This window comes from Rhinolophus ferrumequinum, chromosome 20 (genome assembly GCF_004115265.2).
Source record: "Rhinolophus ferrumequinum isolate MPI-CBG mRhiFer1 chromosome 20, mRhiFer1_v1.p, whole genome shotgun sequence".
Taxonomy (NCBI): domain Eukaryota; kingdom Metazoa; phylum Chordata; class Mammalia; order Chiroptera; family Rhinolophidae; genus Rhinolophus; species Rhinolophus ferrumequinum.
Genome location: NC_046303.1, coordinates 11,700,046 through 11,721,393, shown reverse-complemented (window position 1 = coordinate 11,721,393; position 21,348 = coordinate 11,700,046). Strand labels below are relative to the sequence as shown.

At 48.0% G+C, this 21,348-nt stretch overlaps 1 protein-coding gene across 3 annotated transcripts in view; it reads left to right on the top strand.

Annotated features, from left to right (window-relative positions):
* The window catches only part of MINDY4 (MINDY lysine 48 deubiquitinase 4), a 104,024-nt gene that overhangs the window by 26,636 nt on the left and 56,040 nt on the right, over window positions 1-21,348 (top strand). For all 3 annotated transcript variants that reach the window (XR_004421170.1, XM_033088709.1, XM_033088710.1), the window contains exon 6: window positions 20,741-20,799. Coding sequence is in view for 2 of the 3 variants with exons in the window: in XM_033088709.1 (XP_032944600.1) it covers window positions 20,741-20,799 (59 nt within the window). In the remaining variant the exon portion in view is untranslated. The remainder of the gene's footprint in view (window positions 1-20,740; window positions 20,800-21,348) is intronic.

Below are 21,348 nucleotides of genomic sequence, written 5' to 3'. Positions count from 1 at the left end.
AGGCTCTCCTCCTCACAGAGGAGTGGAAGGACCGGCGAACAGTGAAGGGGGTGCTGTTGACCCGGAAGGAGGGCTGTGGGTTGACAGAGACCGTGTTGAACGCAAAGGCTTTGTGGTGCCCCAGTAACATCAGGTGGGGATGGCTGCGATAACCTGCCCTGCTCTGCGTGGCTCTCTGCAGCCTGGACACAGCCAGGGCCCCAAAGCATCCATGTCCCTGCCTGTGTGTTGGAGCCAGTGGGCAAGTCCAGGGAAATTTAGCAACTCTTTTCACTGGGGGAGAGCGCCTGTCAGATTTTCGAGTTTTGCAGGAAATGGACACCAGGTGGCAGCAGAGTGTCACCAGTCTTCAGGACTCCGGAGACTTTGGTTAGCCTTACCACTGTGACTTCACTCAGCAGACACCCACCAGGCCCCCACCAAGGACAGGCACTCAGGGAGAGAAATGAGTGAATCCCAGCCCCTCCTGGGTCCCCAGCCGCTCCCGCGCTCTGGGTCAGGAGCGCACACAGGCCTAAGTCCTGCGACGGAATGAGCCGTGCCACCTGGGTCTTGGCAGAGGGCTGAGCAGAGGATGTGGCACTTGCGGTCTCTTGATTGTTCCCCGTATCCAAGCATCCCGAGTCTGATGACGAGTAGTGGGTAGAATTTCTGCACTGCACAGGACGAGTATTGGGTAGAATTTCCATTTTAATTTGTCTCTGCACATTATTTGGACTTTATGTCTGAAATTAGCTGACTTTTGGAACAAACACAACACACAGTTGCTTTCCTGTATGGACAGGTGGCCTGCCTGGGGCACCTGTGCTGGTGCAGCCTCACCTTCGTAAGCGACTCCAGAGACCTCTCTTGTGGCGGGGATGGCTGCCCCCCCACACCCGCCGTTGGTGCCCTGTGCACAGCTGGTCTCCTTCCCACGTCTTACCTGCATTCCCCCTACATGTGCGCCCCCAGCCCAAAGCAGAATGCCAGCTCGCTCTCTCCGCAGGCTGGCCTCTCCCAAGCTCGCACAGGAGACAACTGCGAGAAATGGCCCCAGGGCACAGTACAGACCCCTTGGAGCCCTCCAGGAATGGGGCTGATGCCCGATTCCTTGTGTGGCAATTACAGCTGCTAGGTTCCAGGGTTTCCAAGGCTTTGATCCAGTGCATCTCCCAGGGGACGGAGACATCCCATGACTCAGATTTCCTTTGAGGTCAAGAAAGTGTGGCTCTGAGGGGAGAGAGTGTCCACACCTCTCCCTGGACGGCTGAGTGACCTCGTTTTGTCTGTCTCTGGACATCAGCGTGCAGCTCTGACATCCTCCTCTGACCACACCTGGGCCTCGCCAGCGCAGCCGTAGGCCCAAGTTCAGGGCACGCAGGCTGGGAAGATGATCCGTGCAGAGACAGCCGCTGCTGCTAGATGCAAGGAGGCTGTTAAGACCCAGGGATGAGTTTTGGGAGATGAATGACAGAGAGCAGGACAAGGACAAGGGTGTAGAGATTCTTCTTTTCTGGGTGCTTTTTTTTTTTCTCCTTCCAAGATGCTTATCTGCTGGTCTGCCAGGTAGCTTCCAGCAGACCTTGGGTACCAGAACCCCAGAGTGAGGCCAGCAACAGGGCCAGGATGAGAGTGGAGCAAGTGAGGCTTCTGGGGTGCACAATTTAAGGAGGCACTCACTCTCTAGGGGCCTCAGCTGTGGTGCAGGTGGCTCCATGAACCTGAGAGTGAGTGCTTCCCTAAGTTTTACACCCTAGGTGCCTTGCGTGTGTCAAATGCTGGCCTGGTCCACTGAGTCTGGCTGCTTCTCTTTGTTCCTTAGTATCGTGGATAACCAATATAGCATAATGATTTCATAACTTATTTTTACTTCCATGAACTCCTTGAGGACTGGAGTGGGCCTTCTTTCTTTCTTTTCCCTAGCTATATCCCTGGACCTGCCAATAAATATTGAGCAGATGACAGAATGTACATAGTTAAGGAGACTGCAAGGGAAATTTATGCTGATCTGTTTGGGACAGTGTCATGAAAATTACGTTGATCATCTTTAATAGCATTAGAATAATCCAAACTGTCTTCAAGTTCACTTGTTGGCATTTATTCATCGACTCATTCATTTTTTTATTCATACATTCATTTAACCAACTACTCATCTGACCCACCAATCGTCCATCCAACTAACCAACCCATCAATTCACCAAACCCCCAACCAACCAGCGCAACCCATCACACCTGTGATGTTTCACAGTTGTCACCTGGAATGTTGCCGTCCTCCGGAAGCCTTTCCCCAGCTCTTCCCTGCTGCTGCGGTACCTGGATAGGACCCCTTTCTCATACCTCTCGCAGCAAATGTCACACTGGAGAGAGCCGATGGGCCACCTTGTTTCTCCCGCTGGGCTGTCAGCTGCCTGAGTATGGGGGTGAGTTGTCTGGGACTCTGCCTCCTTCAGTTTTGCTCAGAAGGGCTCCAAACGTACTAGATGGAGCTGAATTACTGGCTTTGCCTTGGGGGCAGGGAAGTGAACTTTGAGGTCTTCCTTTCACTCGAGGAGCACACAGAAGAGTGGGCTAGTGATTAAGCAAACAGAAGAAGTCACCTAAAAATAGCAGACAGGGTCTGTCCCAGAGCCGGCTGGATGGTGCCCACTGAGGTGCCATATAGGCTGAGCAGGGTTGGGGCAGCCCAGCTGGGGGCCAGCCACAGGCCTCAGGGCTGTGCCTGCATTTACTTATCCTTCTTCTCCACCTTCCTCCAAGCCTGAGATTGTTTTTGGAAATTCCTGGCATCTCATTCGTAAGTGACTCCAGAGACCTCTCTTGTGGCGGGGAGCAGCTCTCTTACTGTTTCTCAGCGCTGACCGCCCCACCCCCGTTTTTTTCTGGGGCCTTCTTTTTCTGTTGCATTTGCAGACTTTTTTTTGGATAGTGTGTACTTACGGTGGCTCATGGAAAAATCGCCTAAGCCCATAGCTTTTCCTAAGGATTGGGAAAGGGCTTTGCTTTAGGGAAAAGGCAGGTCCTTGTTCCCACCCCGAGTGTAACTCCAACGGGCTGCTTACCTTGGGGGCTGGGCAGAGAGAGCTGAAGACCTTCCCGTGCCAAATCCCGTGCATCCTGCTGGAGGGGCCCTTCCTTCGTGTTCCCGGCTGGTTTTCCCAAATGGTAGCCGTGGGCAGAATGCTGCCGTGACTCAGTGGACGGCGCCTTCACCTTGGAAAGATGGCCTTTGATGCTGGTTTCTGTTGGGGGCATTTTGTGCGGAGGCCTTCAGATCACAGAGATGACTTGCCAGCCTGGTTTCCTGTGTAGCTGGATTCCATGTGTGTGTCTCGTTCCAGAAAATTCGACTTTGTTTTCTCTGCTCATTCCACTAGCAGTTACTAAAGCCAGGGGATTGCTTCCATTTCCTGTTGGGGCCAGGTTCACGGCCATGGGTCGCTCAGAAGTGGAGCCTTTTCCCGATAGAGTAAACAGTTTTTGATCTCATTAAGTACATGTTATTTAGTTTTATCCAGTGCGACAAAGCGTTGATGGAGTGCCTCTCACTTGTTCCGAATAGTGTCGGGGCAAGCGCTGCGGAGGGGAGCTTCCTGGCCCAACGAGGCTGAGGCCTCCATACGCATAAATGTTCTACAGGATGAAAAATAAGATGAGTGACAAGGGGACAAGCGCAGAGTGCCGTGGGGCTAGAGTTTGAATTGTTGAAGGAACAGTGACACTGTTGATATTTATTGAGCACTCATGATTTGACAGGTCCTGTTGCAAGAGCTTTAGGCATATTCCCTCACTTCATCCTGACAGCCACGCTAGGAGGGCTACTGGCACCATTTTACAGGTGGGGAAACTGAGGCACAGAATGGCCAACCCGTCTAAATCCATTTTGTCAGTCTGGCTCTAGGGGCCTCAGTCTTAACTGCTGTCCTCGGGCCGCTGTCTGGTGAAGAAGGGCTGTGGGGGAGCCGAGGTGGGCAAAGACTTAGAGGGTCGGTCTGGGAATTCAGGGAGTAGAAAGATCCTAAGCAGAGAGGCGGTGGGCAGGCTGGTGCACCTGGGTCGTGTGGGGACCGGGAGGAGGGCAGACTGACTGGAGGACGGGGCCGTGCCTTGAGAGCCAGGCCAAAGAGCAGTGGAGAGGAACAGAACAGTTTCTTGGGGCCTTGGTTATGTAATGGTTGTTTTTGTAACCGGTTGGAGTTGTGCTTCAGGAAGATTAGGCCAGGGCCACTGCAGGACTGCGCGGGGTGACTGGCAGGAGGAGCCCGGCCTCTGAGCGGACGGTGCCACGGAGAACCACCGGCTGTGGTGGAAGGAGGCCGGGCCTGCAGTCGGCACAGATGGGAGCCCTGAAGCAGGAGGCACTGGCTGCATCAGAGCGGGTGAGGTGCCCGTTCCTGGATTTGTCCAGTGGAGCTTTTATTTCCACAGTTAGGGGTGAGGCAGAAACGTCGATTCTGGGAAGTGGGAGAGGGGTGTTTGGGCGGTGCCAGTGTGGGGCTGAAAGCTGAAGTCCGTGGAGGGGCAGACGTTGCCAGAGGCCCTTGGGAAAGGCACGGAGGTCAGGAGCCTGCAGCGGGAGAGCCACGTGTTGGTGTGATAAGGAAAAGGAGTGGTCAGAGCAGGAGGAGGCCTGGGAGGTGAGGAGAGAGGGTCAGGAGGTTGGCAGCTCTGGACCCTCGGGAGGTTGGGAAGGTTACTAGGTCTGGCGATGGGAGGGGCTTGGAGAGAGTGCTTTCAGCAGGCTGCTGGGGACAGAAGGTCAAGTGCAGTGGGTTGAAGAACGGCAGGGGTAAGGACAAGCGCAGAGAACATAGAGGTGTTTTAAAGGAGTTTGGAGGTGAAGGAAGACCTGGGGGCAGGATGGCAGCTCGAGAAGGTAGAGGATTAGGGAGCAGGGTCTTGTTTTCCAGGACTGGAGACATGTGGGTGTCTGTAAGCCAAGGGCTGGGCCCCAGCAGGAGACAGGAGAAGCTGTCATTCACTGACTCAGGGAGGCAGGAAGTGTGTGTCTGGGCGGGGTCTCGGGGCAGCGCTGACAGTAACCAGATTCGTTTCCTGCCGCCCTCCACAATGGTAATTGATGTCCCTAATGACGGGCCTGGGGCATCGCAAGTTCCCAAAGTATCTTTTAACTCCCCAGTGAAAGAGCCGATTCTTCTCCTAGTTTTTGAGTTATTTGAAATTTATTCCAATTAAGCGAAGCTCTGTTGAGTTATTGAGGACCGCTGTTTGGGAAACACCGCATTTTACCGTATTCGGAGACTTTGAAACATGGCTCCTCCTCTTTAACATATTTAGTAACTCTCAGCTTGGTGAGGTTGAAAGGGCCTGAGATGTTAGACTTTGACAGATTTGTGCCTTACTAACAGGGGGACCTTGGGCACAACTTTTTATTTTCTTTCTTTTTTTTGTCTCTTTGTGGCTACTTTCTTCGTCCACAAAATAGGATAATACACCCACCTATAGCTAGGATTGTTATGAAGAATAAATGGAATGATGGGGATAGTTGGCCCACAATAGTTACTTTAACAAATACTGACTTTTCCCACCAATATTTAGTTAGTCAGAAAGCCTCCTTTCTTAAATGGATGGATGTATTCCTGAATAAATGGAAATTTTGTAAGAGAGGGATGGGAAGTAAGGTTAGAGCCAGATTATGGAAGATTATGATGGCCAGAGAGAAATGTTCAGATCCATTGTGTGGGCCACGGCCGAGGGAAGTGGAGATACAGTGGCCTGAGTGCCTGTGACTTGGGGCAAGTCTCTCCCATGGGTAAGGCCCTCAAGGAGCATTTGCAGATTGAATATGTTTTCCCTGGGACAGGCATTTTAATTGCGCCCTTTTGCAGTGAAGCCCAAGGTGAGGCTGGGTGTATTGGAAAGCTCTGGCTGTTGACCTGGATGGGCACTCCCTCCGTCCTCTTTTCCAGAAGGTCCTCGACGCCAGTCCTGGCCAGTGGGCTGGCAGAGTGAGCTGCCTGGCCTGGCCCCGTGTGGATGTAATCTTCTGCGCTGGGTCCAGGGCTTCACTAGATTCTGTGGAGGATTCTGTCCAGAGAAATGGGGGGTCCGCGAGAGGCGGGTGCCATTCCTGTTATCGCTGCCGACGCCTCCTTTGGAACCAGGGTCGCTTCTTCAGCCTTTCTCCCCTCATATGAAATTTCTTCTGAATGAGAAAAGAAAGAAACTCAAGCAAATGGAAACAGTCACAGATAGAAACCAAGACCAAGTACTTTGCCACCATCTATCTGAGGACCGGAGGCTCTTTTGCAAGGCTTAGACCCCCCTCCATGATTCCACGTTCGCCTCCTCGTGGAACAATGACACACTGAGTATTCATATTCCAGAAGCTACTAGATAGAGGGCAGGTGAACTTAGAAGGGTATTTCGACAGGTGTCTAGGAGCCAACACCATGAGCCAACAAGGAAATCCGTTCACACAGACTTCCACAACCCAGAGCCTCCCCCTAGCCCCGTTTCCTCTCAGCGTAACAAATCTCAAGTCGTTTTCTAGCCCAGATGTAGGCGGTCAGACATCCTGAAAATCCAATACACTCCTAAGTAAGAGTGCAGTAAAAGAAGAAAAGAGAAGTTGAAAGCATCCATTTTAGATAAAAACCAGAACTGGTTTTGGCCTATTTAATATTTAATAAAGACATTACAACTGACTTATTACTCTTCTTTTTAAATAAAATAACTCCCAAAGGGTACACTTACCAGATGTGCGGCGATCGGGGAAAACTTAAACAAGGATCCTGGTTTTAAAAAGTGTCGTTACACAAACCAGCCCCACATGGATTTTGTAGGCGACTGCCCTCAGAAGATACAGACTGAAGTGTTTAGGGACGATGCGTCATGATATCTGCAACGTGCTTTCAGATGGTTCAGCAGGAAAAAAAAGTATGTGTCTTGAGAGAGAGAGAGAGAGAGAGAGAGAGAGAGAGAGAGAGAGAGAGAGAGAGAGAAACATATGACAAAATGTTAACCATTTGTCCCTGTAAGTGAAGGGTATAGTGGTATTGTCTTAGTCTTTTAATTTTCCTGCGGGATTAACATTTTTCAAAATAAAAAGGGAAAATACAAAACACATGCAACAAATAGGCCAAATGAATAGTCAACAGGGTCTGTCTTCTGTCTCTCAGTGAGGATCCTAAAGGTCATGTGTGCACCCTGGAATCAGGGTGAGGTGATGAGAGAGAGCGTGAGGCTAGCGCAAAGCACCGCGGGAACAGCCCACCACGGCTCGGCTCGAGAGTGGGGTGTGGGAGCCCCTTCCCTCCTACCCGGGGTATAACACAGAAGCCCTCTGACCTCCTGGGAACCGCTGGCTGTTACTGCAACAACAGCTTATATACATTTTCTGGATGCGCAGGAAGCGGCCTCTTTCGGTGTCATCCTTGTGGGCTGTACGAAGCTGGTTCCTACCCTCCCTCGCTAGACTCCCGCCACCCCCACGCCCCGCTGTGGGACTGGAATCTGACACCCACAGTCTGGCAGGACTAGCTGGCTGTGTCTTCCTTCCCCTGACCCTCTGGCGGTTTTCTCGAAGCCCCCGAATCCTTTGATGACACCCACGTCGCGAAGCTCAACGCGACATTTCCAACGGGAGCCTGCCCGACATGAGTCCAGCTGCTTCACGTGGTTTTTATATTTGTTCTGGAAAAAGCTCCAGATACCTTTGGTCAAAGCTCTTTCTGTTGGCCGCGTTGCTGGGGCCATTTCCCGCCCACGCGCTCCAGAAGGGGCCATAGTCTGTAGGGCCTGGCCCGTCTACCCCACCGGGGGGCGTGAGGGTGCAGTCTGGAGAAGTGGAGACTCCAGGAGGTTTGGGAGGGTGTGTGCTTTCAGTCTGTGCCTGTGGTATTTGGATGCAGATCCCTAGAAACCAGGAAAGCAGAGCCTTGCCAAAGGGCCTCATCCTGCTTCTGCAGAAGTTTCACTGTTAAGGAGAAGAGAGGTTCTGCTGCTTTGATTTTTTTTTTTTTTTCCCTTCTCGCTTAAACACTCACATAAAATATTGTTACCTCTTAAGGAGTGAACACTTGCCCTGCGCTGAAGTTCTCAGTCCCCAGTTCCTGACTTCTGTGTAAGGTGGGTCCTGCCCTTCTCTGCTTTGGGGGTCGGGGAAAGTTCCGGCACAGAGTTCCGACCTCTGAGGGGCTGTTCTTAGCCATGGCCTTGCTCCCTACCGAATACCCCCACCTGCTGGGCCCCACCCCCATGAGCCATCTGGGCTGAAGAGCTGGGAACCCTCATTTCAGGCTGGGGTGGTGATCCCAGAAGAGTGGGGAGGGAGGGGCCCCACAATCTGGTTGGTACCTAGGGACCCTCACACCCCATTTCAAGTGAAAACGACTGCAGAACAGGCACAGGGTGGCCGCCCAGCTGGCTCAGGGACACATCTAATTTTAGCTCGGTGTGCTTGTCCTGAGTTGGGGCTGGCTCACTCATGGAAATTCCACAGCTCTGGTTTTATGTGTATGAGTGGCGTAATGCTCCAAGTTTGCAGAGCTAACTTGGGTTTAAAGCAACATGTTTCTTTCTCCTTTTCTAAGAAATGCCCAGAAAACGGCCGTCTGTGCTTTTGGAGTAGGTCACAATTTCCTGGAGATTCCTCCTTTGTAGTGGGGCAGTGTGATGGGGTGGATGCCAGGTGCTCCAGGAGCCGGGTGTGCCTGGGCCTTTCACTGTACAAACTAGGGTGAGGGGTTGGACTGGCCCATGCAGTGGGTCACTGGGAATTCATGGGCCAGCAGAACACGACCAAGAACAAAACCCTCGGGGACCAACTTCAGGTTCAGATTCAGACGTTGTGGGCCTGAAACTAACACAGTTTGGATGGCCTCCTTAAGACAGAGAATATAAAAGTACATCATTTTTGCCCATTTGACAAAAATAGAAGACCGTGCCAACAGGTAGCTGGGCCTGTTGGAAGGGGCCTGTGCAAGTGTGGGTCCCTGAAGCTTCAGCCTTGTCAACGTCGTGGTATATCAGACACTATTCAGGTTGTTATTTATTTTTCTGGCTAAGTAAGAATATTAAAACAATTTTATAAAATCTAAATATAGACGTAGTCTTACAATAAAAGTCCAACCTTTAAAATGAACAAATGAAGCCTCGTGAGAGAGTCACTGTATTTTTGCTGAATTTCCTCATTTCACCATGGACCAGTGTGTCACACTGGTTCCAATTTTCTGATCCTCAGTATTTTCATTTGTGAAAATAGGGCTAACATGTCCCTATGCTGCCTCCCACAAAGGTCTTCTGTGAGAATTAAATTGAAAACTGGCCTTTGCAAGTGCTTGGTAAAGTAGAAATAACCTCCCAGACAAATGATTATTATCGTGAGAGCAAAAACTATAGAACATTTAGAACCCTTAGAATGTCACAGAGAGGAAAATGGAAGCCCGGGGAAGGTGACTATTCACCCAGGGCCACTTGGGGAAAGTGAGCTCTAATAATAAGTGTTATTTAAGTGTGAGCCTCCTTACCTTTCCAAAAAAATAAATGAACCCAAATAGCTTTATTTTCAAATTGATATGAAGTTAACCTGGCACCGGACAGTGTCATTTCAGACTCACCGGTCATGGCCCCTTTTATTGATGCTTACGCAGGGGAATGCTCTGTGAGTTCAAACTGAAACTATTGCATCCCAGGAGCTGTTTTAAGCCACCCTTCGGCGTACTTACCCAAACAGCACCTAAGTGGATTTAATGTGTAATGGCTCTCGGAGAAAGTCAGCCTCTCCCACAGGGGCAGCCCCTTCCCTGGATATTTCAGCCTTTATTAGGTCAGGAAAGGGCAGGACTGGTGCCAGAAAGCAGCTTCTCCTAGCAGCTAAGTCAACATCTCCACACAGCTTTCCAGGCCACTATGGAAACCGGCAGCAACTCTTATGTAATGTCTTTCGGGCGGCATGTTAGAACCTTCCCTTTTATAACTCCAAGGGTGACTTGAGATGCCCTGGGACCGGGCCAAGGTGTAGAGGCAATCCTTTCCACCCTGGTCTCTCGTACCAGCCTCGGGGAGGGCGGGGCGGGGGGAGTCTTTGTCTCTGGGAGAGCCATCCCCTTGGGTCCTCCTTCCAATGCCAGGAGCCCTAATCGGAGGCAGCTCCGTGATCCCGCCTGCTGGGCGTGCAGTCTGGGGCTCACACTGGGGGTCCCTGTGGCCTGGGCCAGGCGCCACATCACGTCTCCAGCTCTGGCCCTGATTACTGGGCTCTTCAAGCATGTCGCGGTGATTGGGCTTGGCTGAGCTAGGTAGCCACCTGCTGGTGGGTAGAGGGGAGGGGCAAGACCAAGGAGAAGGGAGCTTGTGGACTGGTACCTTTCTGCCCAGCGAACTGCGTATCTCAGGTGCAACAATGGTTACTCAGTGGATTTGGCCATGTTCCAGAGATGTCCTCCACGGAAACCACTTTTCCCTCAAGAGGATATTTTTCTTTCCTTTCCTGGGAGTAACATCATCTCTACCCATCTTTTTGCTGCATGCTGAGCAAAGCCTGCCTCTCCGGTCGCCTGGTGAAGTTGAGCTCAGCCCCCTTCCTTGGGGAAACTGCAGCCCAAGGGAAGGGAAGGGAGAGAGGAATCGGGAGAGCCACAAAGCCCTGCCCACTGAGATGCCCAAGGGGACAGTCACCAACCTGACCTAATGTACTTCGGTCCTAAGAAAATGCAGTCAGTGCCTCTAGCATCCAGCATGGCATAGATGAAAATTAACCAGGGTGAGTCTGGAGCCTAAAATTCTATTTCTGGCTCTGCCCACTACTGGTGGGGTGGGGGGAGCTTTGGCAAAAGCTCCGCTCCCTACTCCCCCACCCCCCTTGACAGGGCCACAGGATTAAACTACCGTGTTTCCCCAAAAATAAGACCTAGTCAGACAATCAACTCTAATGCGTCTTTTGGAGCAAAAATGAATATAAGACCCGGTCTCACAGTAAAATAAGACCGGGTCTTATAGAAGACCCGATCTTACAGTAAAATAAGACCGGGTCTTATATTCATTTTTGCTCTGAAAGACGCATTAGAGCTGATTGTCCGACTAGGTCTTATTTTCGGGGAAACACGGTAGTTGATTTCGGGAAATCACCGCGACACGGTAGCCGTTCCAGCACTTTCGGATGGGTGGCCACATCCAGGGAACTCTGAGCACTCCTCCAGAGAGAGCATCCATTAAATAGCAGTTGTATGCCAAGGCCTTGTGCCAAATTGGGAGGAAGCAAGAATCATATGAGGGAAGGTCTCATTTGATTCAGTTTTGTTTTGCCAGTTGAGTACCCTTGAAGAAACCCTCCCAGTCTGATGTCTTGGTGACCGGGGTAAATTTCTTCTCTGTGCCTGGAATGTACAAGGAAGGAGACGTGTGGGACTTGGTTTGGGAAGTGCGCTCTGCACACTTCTTGTCGAGGGTGTGGGCCAAAGCCTGTGGGGAGGGGCCGCACGGAAAGATAGTTAAGCCGAGAAATCACCCCCGAAGAACAATGGTTCAGGAGGCTGGAGTACAACGTGTCTTCTCTCCAGCTGCGCAGGCTGCGCCGATGGCTTTTCCAGGAGGATGCAGGGCCATCAATGTCCCCCCTCCCCCAAATCTGTCCTCACCAGGCGATCCCTATCTTTGTCCAACCTTCGTCATCATGGACCCGGATGAGAGAGACTTGGGTATGCAGCCTAATTCCCTATTAAGTTTTTTTCACTAGTTTCAGGAAGATAATTTATTTGGGTTGAATTGTTAGGGCAGATTGCTTTCACAGTATTCCAAACAGAGTGCTTTGTCACAGGAAATGTCAGACCAGGCAATTCTAGTCAGGTTTTCCACATCCTTATGAGACCAGAAAAGAGAGAGGAAAGAAAAAAAAAAGATTCTTTTTATATGTTGAAGGTCAACAGAACTGGCAACCGCAGGGTATAAAGCAGATCTGTTAAAGTCGCTACACATTGTGATGGTTAATGCACATGATGACTTCTCGATAACCCAACCCTTAATGAGAAGTCATGTTCTCTATGGCTTAATTTTAAAAACGCCTGCTGATTCGGCAGCCCAGGGAGAGGGAGCGCTTCTGAGACTGGGACATGGACCCCACCGGGCTGAGCTCCTGGGAAGTGAAGACCCTGGAGGAGCTCCTTTGTCTCTTCAGAGCTCAGTTTCCTCATCTGTGAAGGCCAAGGCTATGCCCGGTGTCGCTCTTGGCACCTTCCAAGGCTAACTCATCACGATCTGTACCTTGTCTTTTCTCAGGGAGCTTGGCTGAGCCTCTATAGGAAGCCAAAGAAATGGAAAGCAGGAAAATGGAAAGAAAAAATCTTCCATGGAGAACTTTGATGAAACAGAAAGTTCTTTTTAAATCAGCTTGCCTGCAGGGATCCGCCTCACTAGGCTTTCTCCTCCCGAAGTCCAATCTTTAAGGAGAGTTTTAAGCAGCTATGCACAGGGCTATGCACAGTCACTGCTGGGAAAGCAGGAAACAGCACAGCACAGCTGCACCTCTGGGCTTGCTAAAGGTGCACGCGGCCCAGAAGCTCCTGCAGCTAAAGGTGCACGCGGCCCAGAAGCTCCTGCAGCTAAAGGTGCACGCGGCCCAGAAGCTCCTGCAGCTAAAGGTGCACGCGGCCCAGAAGCTCTTGCAATTGGGGGCTGGATGGTTCTGAAGAGCTGAAGCCCACAATCACTAGACGTTGTGGTCCTTGCAGCCTCCCAAAGCTGATGCTGGACAAAGGGAGATTGAGACCCAGGGCAATTAGTTTATTGTCAGGTGATGCCAGTCTTCTCTGGCAAGAGCTGGTCCGATGGCTTTGTCTGTCCAATTCCTATATGTCCACTGACGACAGAGCAACTCTCTGCTTCATTAGCATCAAACCCTTGGGTTCATTCCAAAAGAATGTTTCGTTTGAAGAGGGATCGTATAGCGAGTGCTGAACCCGGGTCAGGAAACCAGGACTCTGGCGCCGTGGCTGTCAGTGTCACTTGTTGCACGGACTCTGGTGTGTCTCTAGTGTAGCTTTGCATCTTGTGGGATATGGACTTCCTCATCTGGCCACCACCTCCAGTAGGCGTGCTCCCAGTGCTTCAGTGTTAGGATGTTCTGTGGGGCTCAGATACATGTGTCAAGTAGAGCGAGAACCTTCCCTTCCCTTGAGCTTGCTCTATTCTTGTTTTTAAAATAGGTACGAGTATTTATTTTCATCAAATGCTTTGTCTGCGTCTGTGGAAATGATTTTACATTTTTCCCCTCTAACCTGTTGGTGTGAATTACATTACTAGATTTTTTTTAATGTTAAAATGTTTTTGCATCGCTCCTTGATCATAATTTTCTTCAAACTGATGGCTGATGCAGTTGTTTGTTATTTCATATTTTTGCGCTTACGTTTATAAGTGTTAGGTTTTCGAATCAAGGTTCTTCTAGCCTCATTAACCACCACCACCACCATCACCACCATCACCACCACCACCACCATCTCAGCTATTATGTAGCAATTACTGTGTATCGGCTGCTATTCTCAGTACTTGATATGTTAAGCGGTTTAATTCTCACCACAATGTTTTGAGGTAGGATTATAATTAACCTCATTTTATAGAGGTTCATGGTATCTATATTTTCTTCTTGAGTTGTTCTGTTTGTTATTCTGTAACAGATAGGTTTATCACGAATAATGCTTTTTATTCCAAAATCTTTTTTTATCTGATAGTATTTAGCTACATTAGCTTTTCAATGGTTGGTGTACAAATGATACATTTTTTCCCTTGCTTTACTCTTCACCTTTTGTGTCATGTATCTTGTGAAACAGCATATTTCTAATTTAAAAAATCAATCTGAGTGTCTTTTTTTACTGATGAGGTTGATTTATTTGCCTGGTTGTAATTACTGATGTACTTGAAATCATTTGTCCTATTGTATTTTATACTTTAATTGTGTCACCCTTTTTCTTTATTTCTTCTTTTAAGAGGAACCATCTTAAAACGAACAGTTCAGTGGCATTTAGTACATTACGATGCTGTATAACCACCACCTCTATTTCTTCTCTTCAGAGTAAAATCGCTTACGATTAAGCAGTTCCTCCCCATCCCTCCCACCCCCTAGCCCCTGACAACCACCAATGTACAGTAGTTCACAGAAGTGGAATCAGAGAATATGTGACCTTTTGTCTCTGGCTTCTTTCATTTAGCGTAATGTTTTCGAGGTTCATCCATGCTGTAGCTTGTGTCAGCGCTTCGTTCCTTTTTATGGCAGAATAACATTCCGTGGTATGAACATAGCATCTTGTTTATCCATTCATCCATTGGTGGACATTTGAGTTGTTTCCACCTTTTGGCTGTTGAGTATAGTGCTTCTCTGAACATGTGTCCCTGTTTCAATTCTTTTGGATAAATACCCTGGAGAGGAATTGCAGGGGCCTATGGTAATTCTATGTTGATAACTTTTTGAAGAACTGCCAAACTGTTTTCCACCGTGGCACTTCTTTCTTGTGAATTAGCTGATCTGTATTTTTTTCTTCTGCTGCTTTCTGATTTGGAAGTTATACATTATGTTTTTACTATTCTAATGGTTACACTTACATTTTTGAGTATAACCGACAACGTTTCATCAATCTCTCTACCCCCTCAAAAAAATGCAAGGATTTTAGAAAGCGGTGACCCTGATTACTTCCTCTTCCCAGGCGCCCTGTTTATTATCTAGTAGCATTATCCCTTTGTTTTTAACTACCCCAAATTAGTTGCCATTGTTATTATTTTTATTGTAAGCTCTCGTTTAGATTTGTCTAAATGTTTGCAGATTTCTCTTTTGCCATTTCTCTCATCCTACTTTTTCCTTCTGAGTTCAGTTTTCTTCTTCCTGAAATAAGTCCGTTGGTAGGTCATTCTATGAAGGTCTGTGATGGTAAATAAACTTTTTTAGTCTTTGTTTGTAAATGTCTTCACTTTGTCCTTACTTTTAATATTTTGGATATTAAAAATGTCTCTTGGTTAAGTTGTTGTTTATGGGTAGTCTGCTCTCTAAGATTTTTCTCATTGTGGTATTCCGGTAGTGTCAAAATGACATGTTTCTGTGAGGGTTCTTGTCTGGTAAGTTCTTAGCAATCGTCTTTTCACTAATTTCCTTTCTTACATTCTCTTTAGTCTTTCCTGTTGGAACTCTTTTAGATGTACTGTGGCCTTCCAATTTTCTCCTCTCCATGTATCTTATTTGTTCTTTCCTCTGCTTTATCTCTCTTCTGACTGAGTTGCATTCTGGGTAATGTCATCTGATAGCTCCTGGTCACTTCTGTTTCTTCACTGTATCTGATCACCCGTTTCAAGTTATCAAATGCTTTTTTCCCAAGCTTAAAAAGGTTCTCACCTGTAGAAAAGTTGAAAGAGTAGGGCGAGGCGCACTTATGTAACCTTTACCAACATTTAACATTTAACTATTCTAAGATTTTGTCCCATTTGGTTTCTTTTCTCTCTCTTCTCTTTTTCCCTCTCCCATATATATTATATGTATTTGTAGCACATACATCCATTTGAAAGTAAAATTCAGATGTCTTGGCATTTCACCCTAGATATTTCAGCTAAGGACAAGAACATTCTCCTGCATAAATAACCATGGTACCATTATCACACCCAAGAAATTTCACATTGAGTCAATAACATCAGCTAACATAAACGCCCATAATCAAATTTCTTTCAAATGACTCCAAAACTGTTCTTTCAGGCTTTTATTTTTTTCAGTCGAGGATCCATTCAAGGTTCACTTATATTTGGTCACCATGTCTCTCTAGTCTCTTTTAATCTCAAACAATTCCCCTATATTTTGTTTCTCATCATGAATGTGGTCTTGTTTGCTTATAGAATGAGCATATTCTAGATATGCCTTTTTCATTATTAGATTAATGGTAAGCATTTTGGGCAAGGACAATACATATGTGATATTGTGTCTTTCCCATTACATCGCACCAGGAGCACATAAGGTCAGTGTGTTTTATTTTTGGTGATACTGAATTGGATCATTCCATTAGGTAGTTTGTTCATCATTAAAGAGGTAACTTTCCCTTTTGCAATTAATGAGGAATCTGTAACCTTCAGACTATATAAATAGCCTGTTCCTCAGAAACCTTTCAACCAGTGGTTTTGGCATCCTTTGATGATCTTTTTCCATATTAGGAGTTTATAAAATGGGGATTTTCTAATTTTTTTTTAAATTAAAGTTTATTGGGGTGACAGTTGTTAGCAAAGTTACATACCGTGTTTCCCGGAAAATAAGACCTAGCCGGACAATCAGCTCTAATGCATCTTTTGGAGCAAAAATTAATATTAGACCTGGTATTATATTATTATATAATATTATGTTATATTATATTATACCCCCCTGTCTTATAGTAAAATAACACCGGGTGTTATATTCAAAAGGTGTATTAGAGCTGATTGTCCAGCTAAGTCTTATTTTTGGGGAAACACGGCAGATTTCAGGTGTACAATTCTGTAATACACCATTTTCTAATTTTTATCGTTCCTCTTATATTTATTAGCTGATGGTTTTTTATACAGAAGAGCTTTTCATTATTTCTCCCTCCCTCCCACTTCCCTTCTTTTCTTCCTCCTCTAGAAGCAGAATCACAGATTTTTAAATATATATATATTATATATATATTGTATATATATATTTTTAATATGGTATTATCCATCACCATCATTATATGCCCACACATTTTTTTATTTCTATGACTGTATTTACTTTTCAAAGCTGCCCGTTCTTTTCTCATAGTCTTTTTCTTTTCTTATGATTTTCATTTCTTTTTTTAAAAAAGTGTCTCCAATATCTCAAATTACAAGTCTTCTAGATTTTTGTTCGGTTATCTCGAGTTCCTGGGAGTCCTATAATATGCTGTGTTACCTGGCTTTCACTTATGGTGCGTCATTTTCTCAATATATTTAATAGTCTTTTATTTTGTACATATTTTCAGTGGGACTCTAAAAAAAAAAAAAAAAAAGTCTCTCTCTGCCCCACACTGGGAATCTTGTGTGACCTGCTTTGTGGAAGTAATCTCCCATTGCTTTGCTTAGGTGTGCTGGGCTGTCACTGGCTTGGGAAATGTTATGTTAATTTCTTATATTCTGGATTCTTTTGCTCCATGAGTGGGGTCCATTTGGACTTCAGTCACAGTGGGGTCTGCGTTTTCATCCAGTAGAACGTACAGTACGTGATCAGGATCTTTATTCTCATGGGGCACGTTTGCTTTTGGAATCCACAACCAATGTAGCCAAGTGTCCAGGACCAAACATACAGGAAGGAGCGTCTCCTCGTCTCTGTTTTCATATTAAGAGCTGGTGAAAGATCCTGAGTGTTGGGATGTATTAGCAGTAGAGCATCTTCAGGAATAGCCTGGCTCGGGCACGCCCATCGTCTTAGAGCCTCTGCACATGGTCTTGTCCACAGTGAGTGGGCGTGCTCAGCCTTCTTCCGAGGCACAGATGAGGCACCTGCTGCCCACAGAGCACACATAGGTGACTTGCCCAAGGTCATGCGGAGTGGCAGGAGCAAGGACAGGGCTCAGACCTCCGAGTGGCTCTTTCCACTCAGCCAGGATTCAGTTACCCGGGGATTGAGTCCTGCCCCCAGGTAGCTCTGAACCCCTGCAGTGCCTGTCCTGTGGGGGCACAGAGAGGAGTTTGGATGGGAAGCGGAGGCCCCAGACACAGCAGGTGAGCTGGGTGTCTGCGGCCTGCCTCCCGTGGATTTATTAGATGCACACTTTGACACGTGTCTCTGGGTGTCTGCACCATCACACTTTGAAAACGTGTTTTGAATCCTTGATTTATCGTTGTGTCATTGTTTTTCATAATAGTGTTCACTCAAAGGCAAGAACATGCTTTTAAACTGACCTTTTCAACTTTGTAAAGCTTATTCCACAAAGGGACACATGAAAGGAACAATAGGCACATTCCCTGAGCGTGACCGTCCTTGAAGTCTCCTCTGGTGATGAGATCTATGGGAAATGGGCACAAAGCATCTGAGCTGGGTTCTTGCAGCTGATGGATGGGGCTCCGGGTGGAAGTCTCATGACTGGGAGTGCCCCCCTGTACCCTGCACAGCACAACAACTCACGGCCACCACGGTGCCTCATGGCTTTGCCCTCAGGAGCTCGGGCGGGCCACTTGTCCCATGGTCCACAGGGAGGCGTGGGGAGTTCTGGGAAGGGGAAGGAAGCAAAAAAATAGAAGAAAGAGCAAAATAGAGTATTTAGAACCAGTGGCCTGGGTTTGAGTCCCGGCTCTGGCAGGCCTGTGAGTCACCTGGCTTCTATGCTGGTCACGTGTTACTCGGCAGCCGTTTGTGGAGCACTGACCAGGGGCGCTGGGCACTCGGATTCCGAGGCCGCCAGGAGAACCCTGCCCGATGTTCCTCCTTGGTGATTCTTCTTACTAGTAGTGGTTTCCCGTGGCTGCCGTAGCAAATTACCACCAACGGTCGGCTTAAAGCAATGTGAATTTATTATCTCACTGTTGTGGAGGAAATCACTGCAATCACTGCCCCTGGGCGGAAGTCAAGGTGTGCCCGGCAGGGCTAGTTCTTTCTGGAGGTGCTGGGGGAGAGTCTGTTTCCTTGCCTTTTTCAACTTCTAGTGGCCACTCCCATTCCTTGGTTTGTGGCCCCTTCTTCCGATTTCAAAGTGCATCGCTGTAACCCCTGCTTTCGTCATCACATCAGTTCTCCTCCTCTGTGTCAGATCTCCTGCTTCCCTCTTGTAAGGACACCTGTAATTACATTTGTCCCACCTGGATAATTCAGGATACCCTCCTCCACCTCAAGATCCTTAACTTGATCCATTTGCAAGGCACCATTCACAGCTTCTAAGGCCTGGCTATCACTGGGGACCGTTGCTAGAGCCTTCCACAGTGGTGTATGTCTGTTCATTTTACATGGCTGGGCCTCCCTTTGGTGGGGAGACAGGCCTGCCAGATAACTGCCACATGTTTTTTGGGTGAGGGAGTAAAGAAATGAATGAATGCACTGTGGAGTGGAGAAGGAGGTGACATCGCAGCTGCGCTGTAGAAGATTAGCATGCGTTTGCCAAAGCGTGTTCTAGGTGAAGGGAACAGCTGATGAAAACGTAGAGAGACATGGGCTGAGGCTCAGCCTGGAGGTAATGCAGGCGGATGTGAGCGTCCAGGGGGCTGAGGCTGGGCCCGTTGGCGCCAGCTCGTAGGTAGCCCGTGGGGCGCCCCAGTGGCCCTGCATCCTACTAGATAAGGAAGCAGCATATGTGGTGGTCTTTGGAGCCATTGCCTGGGGTCAGATTCCCGTGCTGCCACTTGCGTGCTGTGTAACTCTGGGGAAATTACTAGACCTCTCTGAGACTATACTTCATGAGGCTGTTCTGAGAAGCCAAAGACTTTTGATGCTTGCAAAACACTCAGGGCAGTGCCTGGAATTGGGTGTCAGATAACAGCATTTGCTGTTCTTATTGCTGTCATGTTTAAATCATTAATGAATATGATTATTGTTGATGATGATGGGGAACCTTTGAAGAATTGGGAACCTTTGGAGGGGGCTTTGGATGCAAGTGCTGGGGGCTGGCGGGGGGTGGCTGTGACACAGCCTCTGGCTTGACGCCCCTCCTTTCACATCCTCTATTGCCCCTCCGCGTCTTAGCTCCTCTTTCCGGCTCTTCCTTTCCCCATTCCCCACAAGAACGCTTGCAGAATCCTGGTAGGTAGGGGTGTAGGAAAATGGGCCTGATGGGTGGGGGAGGCAAGGGAAGGAGCAGGGCCGCCTGGGCAGAGCGCTGTGTTCCCGGAGCAGAGAAGGAAACGCGGAGTCCAAAGCAGTATGTGCTGAGACGTGGCACTGCATGTCCTCGGCGATCTTCCCCTCACGCCCCTTCACACATCTTCAGGAGGAAGCCAATTCAATAGAACGTACCATGGCAAGATTGCGATTGTTACTTCAATCATATCTTACCCTGCAAGGATGTTGGAGGAAAATATATTTCAATGCCCCCATCAAAAGAGCTGTCATTTCTTGAACATAGTCAATGGGTTTTCAGAGAGTGATGTAATATGTTTATTTTTAATACATTCTTTTTAGAAAATGACTTTATGTTAGTTCAGATGGATGCATGCTGGAGAGGGGAAGAAAACCCTAACGAGAGGTAAAATACAGGTAGATCGCTTAACGGAAGTTCCTCATGCATACACCTGAATTTACAAATCAGAATCATAGGACAATTTTCCAGGTAAGAGAAGGATAGGTTCTTTGGTGCATTTTAGAGGTTTCTTATAAATGGTGGCTGATGGCTTTACAAGAAAGCTGAGAGAAAGGAAACAAACAAACAAACAAAAAAATAGAGATGAGATGAAAATAATCTGTGTAATGATTACAAGAACTTGACGTGTGTGTGTGTGTGTGTGTGTGTGTGTGTGTGTGTGTGTGTCCCAGCAGGATCATGGTGACATCAGCAAATTAACTTGCATTAGGTTCTTGGCAAGTGTCAGACTATAGGGTTTACCATCCTCTATTGGCTGGTGTGTGTGTGTGTGTGTGTGTGTGTGTGTGTGTCTGTCTGTCCTGGTCTGTCTGTGAGAACACAGCACTGAAAGATGACTTGGTCCCATCCTATATGGAACTTGTGGCTCAGAGAGTGAGAGTGACCAGTGCAAGGCACACACAGAGTAGCAGGCCCAGGACTAGGGGGAACCCCCATCCCCGTATCCCTCCCATTCTTCTCTGCTGTTTGCATCTCTCTGTCATTCTCCTCTGATACACTGACATTTTCCTTTTTTCTAGGAAAAATCAGCTGCCAGTGTCCAGCAAGGCCGATGGTGACCTGGGCGCCCTGCAGCTTGGTAGGTGTGGCTGCTGCCTCTGCTAGGCCTGTCAGGTCCTGTGGTCGTTTGCTCCCCATGGGAGGACATGGGTGGTAGGGCTCTCTGTGGGCGGGGGTGGGGGCTCCTTTCTTCCCACCTGACCTCAGGAGGGAGGGGCTGGCCCAGGGAGCAGAGCCAACTTCTCGCTTTTGGGTTGATGTCTTCTTGTATCGCCTCTCTTTCTCTCCTCGAGAAATTCTCATAAGAAGCCTGGCATTTCTGGATCCTCACTGGGAGGGGGAGGGGTAGGGTGGAGGCAGAGGAGCTGCTTCTGCATCTGGAGATTCTCTTAAGGCCATTCAGAACCTACAAATGTCTCCAGAAGACTATTCTCAGTCAGAATTTTAGTACAACTATACCTGGGGAAGCCCATTTTTTAAAAAAAATTATCAGCATATTTTTGAGGTGTAAAATACAGTGACGTACGTAAGTGCAGACACCTTCAGTGCTCTGCGCAGTGCGTTTTCACAGGCGTACGTCTGTGTAACTACTCTCCAGGATCAAGGGGGAGAACATGTCGACCCACTC